The sequence below is a fragment of the Galeopterus variegatus genome, unplaced genomic scaffold, assembly GCF_000696425.1.
Source record: "Galeopterus variegatus unplaced genomic scaffold, G_variegatus-3.0.2 Scaffold46126, whole genome shotgun sequence".
Taxonomy (NCBI): Eukaryota; Metazoa; Chordata; class Mammalia; order Dermoptera; family Cynocephalidae; genus Galeopterus; species Galeopterus variegatus.
In genome coordinates this window covers 1-4,966 of record NW_007772237.1, presented here as the reverse complement: position 1 = coordinate 4,966, position 4,966 = coordinate 1, and the positions used below count along the sequence as shown (strand labels likewise).

Sequence of the window (4,966 nt, the reverse complement as noted above, 5' to 3'; positions counted from 1 at the left end):
CCATGCTGTTTTGGTTATTATAGCTTTGTAGTATAGTTTAAAGTCAGGTAGAGTAATACCTCCAGCTTTATTTTTTTTGCTCAGCGTTGCTTTGGCTATTCGTGGTCTTTTGTTATTCCAGATAAATGACTGTATAGTTCTTTCCATTTCTGAGAACTCTTTGCCTAATTCTAGGTCACAAAGATATTCTCTCATTTTTTTTTCCCCTGAAAATTTCATAGTTTTAGTTTTAGGCCTGTGATTCATTTTGAGTTAATTTTTGTATACTCAAGATTTAGGGCGAGGTTCATTTTTTTCTTTTGCATATAGTGTCATGAGAATTAAATGAGGCATTGTATGTAAAGTAGTAAGTGGAAACTCAAAAAAGTTAGTACTTTCCCTTGAATTTTTGAATGGCCTTGGAATAAACAAATTGCTTCACGGATATGGCTCTGACCTGTTGAGATGTGCACCTATAAGGGCAGAGGTATGGCTCATCTTAACACTGGAAGTCCCTGGGTGAATTGTAAGTCCACAGAACAGTTATCACCTTCACTCATCTCCAGATTTTTGTAAATGTGTTCCCTTTGGACCAAAGTTTTCCTTCACTTGTAGGTTTGCTTGGCTCTTACCTGGGTGTTGAGGAACAGCAGTGTCTTTTATGATGGTGGCTTTGAGTAAAAATTAGTTTGAACTATCTAAAGGCCAAGTAGAGGGCAGACACAAGCCGTGAGTGCTCACAAGTGTGCCAGTCAGGGCTGGGACTGGGGCAAGGCAGGAGAGGCACCGTGGGCACACGGCTGCAGAAGGCGCTCACTTTGAGTCATGCACATGTCTCCCTACAGGACTTTCTCCTTACATTTTGTCCCCCAAGTGCCTCCCCTGGTCCTGGCCCTGGCGGCAGCTTCTTGCAGGGAGAGGCCATAGACATGGAGCAGCCAGAGGGCTGGGCTCAGGAGCTGGGAGCAGCAGACTGTGAGCATGAGGCGTGAGTAAAGCGCTGGGCCTGTTAGTCTAATCACTATATTAAAAAAAAGTTTTCCGAGGAAGGCTAGAGCTACACTCCGTAAATGTGGTTTTAACAATCTCTTTACCCACCTCACCACAGACTCTTTTCTTGATATGTTTGAATGGCAAAGCATTTATGAATTTAAAGCCTACCGAGTATAAAATATTTATTAGAATAAATAGGTACTTTTTGAGAAAATCTTAACTTTCTAACATTCTGCTTTAACTCCTATGTTAGTTTCCTAGGGCTGCTGTAAGAAAGTACTACAACAGGTGGCTTAAAATAACAGAATTTATTCTCTCACAGTTCACAGTCTAAAATCAAGGCGTCAGCAGGGCTGGCTCCCTGTGAGGGCTGTGAGGAAGGATCTGTCCCATGCCTCTCTCCTAGCTTCTGGTGACAGCTGGCAATCCTTGGCATTCTTTGGCTTGTAGATGTGTCATTTAGGCTTTGCCCCAATTTTCACATTACCCTCTCCCTGTGTGTCTCTCTCTCCCCTTCTTATCAGGGCACCCGTCATGTTGGACTAAGGGTCCACCCTACTCCAGTATGACCTCATGTTAACTAATTACATTTGCAACTGTGCTCTTTCTAAATAAGGTCACATTCTAAGGCAATGGGAGTTGAGACTTCAACTATTTAACTTCAATATTTTTTGTTGGGGGGGACACAGTACAACTCATAATAATTCCTTCAGTGCCTACACATGCTAAGCCATGCCTCTGTTACGGTAGAAGTTGTCAGGGTTACTGGGATGCAGAAGAGACAATCCCCAGGTTCCTGGGGGGGGGGCTGACATTGGGGTGAGGTAGAGAAGCACATATTTTCCTGTTGGGCTTTTTGGCCTGGGTCCTAGCAACCGTGAAGACCCAGGAGGAACTGGTTCTTTTGCATGTCTCTGTGTGCTGCCCTCAGCTGTCCAGAGGCCCTCTTCCCACTAGTCTGGAAAAAGCCCTCTCCTCTGGATGGTATTTCCTGCTGCCCTTGTGGTGCTGTGACTCTCTTATCACTCTTGGTGCCTGTCAGGCAGGCCCACTCCTGGGGCCCCATCCTCTACATCTCGACTTAATCCTGTAGTGATGATGACGATGATCTTATCATTTTTGTGGTGGCTGGGCCACCAACTGCTCTTTCCATGTCAGGGGTCCGTGTGATGCAGTGGTAGCCATGTGGAAAGCTCTTGTATTCCAGTTCAGCCTGTGGAGTCAGCCCAGCTCCTAGCAAATCTCCACTGGCCCTGCTACTTCTCGTGGGCCAGGCTGGCAGGGCAGGCTGCGCACTCTCTCCACACATCCTATTGCCCAGCTTCCTGGGAAGAAGGGCCACCCTGTGTGTGTGCTGTCCTTAGGGTCTGGGGTAAAGAGTGGCTGGGGCCTTGGCTACAACTCAGTGTGTGTTCTGGTCTCCCAAGAAAACATGCACACAGTGTCTCTGCTCTTTGTATTTCACATTTTAAAACTCTTATCTAATCATACAAATTTAAAACAAGACTTAGGAAAAAAAAAATCATCCCTCCCTACTGTCACCTCATCCTAGTTCTATCAGTACGCCGGCTAGCCCCGAGGTACGTGGAGTCGGGCCAGGAATCCTGGCTCTTCATGGAGTCACACGTTAGGGGTTTAGTGTCTTTTTTCTCTCTGGCAAAGGCCGACAACTCTAGGTCCTGTCTCCCTCCACCTTCTCCCTTCTTTTCCTAGAGCTCTGTGTGGCAGACTGAATGGGAAGGTCAGAGGCAGGACCTGGGTATGGGAAGATGAAATCCAGAAGGAGGATTCCAGTCCCCGCAGTGCTAGAAACACATGAATACAGACACCACTCCCTGTCTTAGGTGACTTCTTGATGCCACCCCCTCCCAGGAGGATACTGTCTCACTATGTGGTGAGAAAGTGTAGGTGTCTGGTCACCTTGTATGCTGATCTTCTCTTCCTGGGATTGCCCACACAGATTTGGAATTTAGGATGATAAAACGGAAAGTGGCTGCAGGCCTCCATGAGTCTCAGCTTCACCTCTCTCAGAGTATCAGACTCTGGCTCTGTTACGCCTGTACTGCCCCAGCCAGCTGCCTGGCACATTCTCCCAGGGTGAATGATGGTAGACCAGGTGGGCAGGGGAACTGTCCCCATAGCAGGGGTCAGCTTGGTTCTTGTTTATAGATGTGAGGGGAGGGAGAGTAGATGAATGACAATCCCAGGGAAGGTGGGGGCTGTGATGTGGCAGCGGCTCCCTGGGGTAGGGCCAGGAGTTTCTCCCCAATGGGGTGGTGATGACATGGAGTGGGAGGGCAGAACCTGAGGAGATGGGGTGGAAGAGAGGGAATGAGAAAGGCACAGGCCAGGAAGGGGGAGCTGAAAGTGCAAGAAAGATAATTGCACCTTCAGTAACATGATGTCACTGAGATTGGTAAAGAAGTTGTAATTCGGGTGAATGAATTGTTCTGTGACTTCCAGCTACTGCCATGTGGGTTCTTCCTGTTTCATGTTATGAGCTCCAACAGTGACAGTAATGTGCCTGTTGAGAGGGAAAAGAGAGGCAGGAAAATGTGCCAGTCTGGAGATGACAAATGAAATGACCCAGTTCCTCCCAATATACATGGCTGGCCATCAGAGATGAGCAGGCAGGAGAACCTCTCCTGGGTCACTATAAAGTTGTGTAGGAACTCTGGTTCCTACAGTTCCTCACGTGAAGAGAGAACCAGTCAAAATTTCCTCACCTTCCTTGGCAATGAGCAGCTGTCATTACAAATTCTTGACTTATGAGAAACCCACCACAGTTGTCAACATAACCTTTGTTAGTGATGATTTCCAGATGGGCCACGTAGGGGCAAGAGTGTGGCTTGGACTCAATGCTGCTGATAATCTCCCCTGAAACAAGAACCTCAGGTCCCCAGCGTGGGCCTACAGATCCTCCCAACAGAGCACCACATGAAGAAGATGGGGTTAAGGCTCAGGGCCTCGACCTGAGCCTCGTCCTCTCTCCTTACGTAGCTCGGCCCCTCCGTGCATGTCTCTTTTTTTTGCTTTTCCTACCCCAATCTACCCTGTCAGTCCTCATCTTCCTTCTCAGAACACAATGGCCAGTCTTGATTTTGAGTTGTCATTTCATGTAGACATTTCTTCATGTTTTCCTCCTGACCTTCTCAACACAAGAGCAAGGCCAGAAAAGGGCCATGAATCAGAATCATGGGTAGTTTCAGGAAAACAGGTTAAGGGGAACTTCCAAAACAGTTTTCTGCCTCTTTCTGCACCCAACTTCCTGTCCCTAGGAAACTGTCATCAACTGCAGGAGAGAGTATAACTCTTCCAGGTAGAGAATTCCCCCACGACACTTGCAAATGGATCCTGCAGCCTCATTTCAGGGTCTTCTCTGACCCAGGTCAACTAGTTTGGAACCGGAGCTGAGGATCCAGAGGATAAAAAGTTACACCCCACACTCACCAGCTCCAGCTTCAGGAGGCAAGAGAAAGACCAACAAGAGTAGGGCCTGCATTTTTTCAGAGATGCTGCCCGTGGTAAGCTTCTCTGCCACCTCTTTCCCCAGGCCCTGCTTGTATAACCTTAGAAGTAAAAGAAAGGGGACGGCTGGAAACCACATAAGCCTCCTAGTCATGCTTTGTTTTTCACTTTGGCCTGATTATCTTCCTCATCAGAAGTTCTCGTGATTCTACTCTGTGCTGTGCTGACTGACGCTGCGGTCTGATCCCAAGAGTCCTAGATGGGGCATGTACTTTTTTCATCCAAAGCAGCTCTCTAGAAGTAGAATAATAACACAAATGGAGGGGGGAGTTTTAGAGGCTGTGGGAATCTAGAACAGGGATCAGCAAACTTTTTCTGTAAGTAAGTATTTTCAGCTTTGAGGGCCTGTCACTGTGGTAGCTATTCAACCCTGCTGTTACAACACAAAAGCAGCCATAGCAATACGTAAAAACAGAGGTGTGTTTCAATATAACTGTATTTACAAAAACAGGTGGTTTGCCAACCC

General features: G+C 47.3%; 1 protein-coding gene across 1 annotated transcript; it reads right to left on the bottom strand.

The window, feature by feature from the left end:
• Window positions 1-2,892: 2,892 nt before the first annotated feature.
• LOC103584177 (mast cell protease 4-like) lies at window positions 2,893-4,474 on the bottom strand (the record flags this gene model as incomplete). The annotated part of the gene is given in 4 exon segments (XM_008565280.1): window positions 2,893-3,133; window positions 3,353-3,496; window positions 3,699-3,849; window positions 4,423-4,474. Coding segments are annotated over 4 exon segments (588 nt in total), but the record flags the coding sequence as incomplete, so codon positions are not given.
• Between the last annotated feature and the right edge of the window lie 492 nt (window positions 4,475-4,966).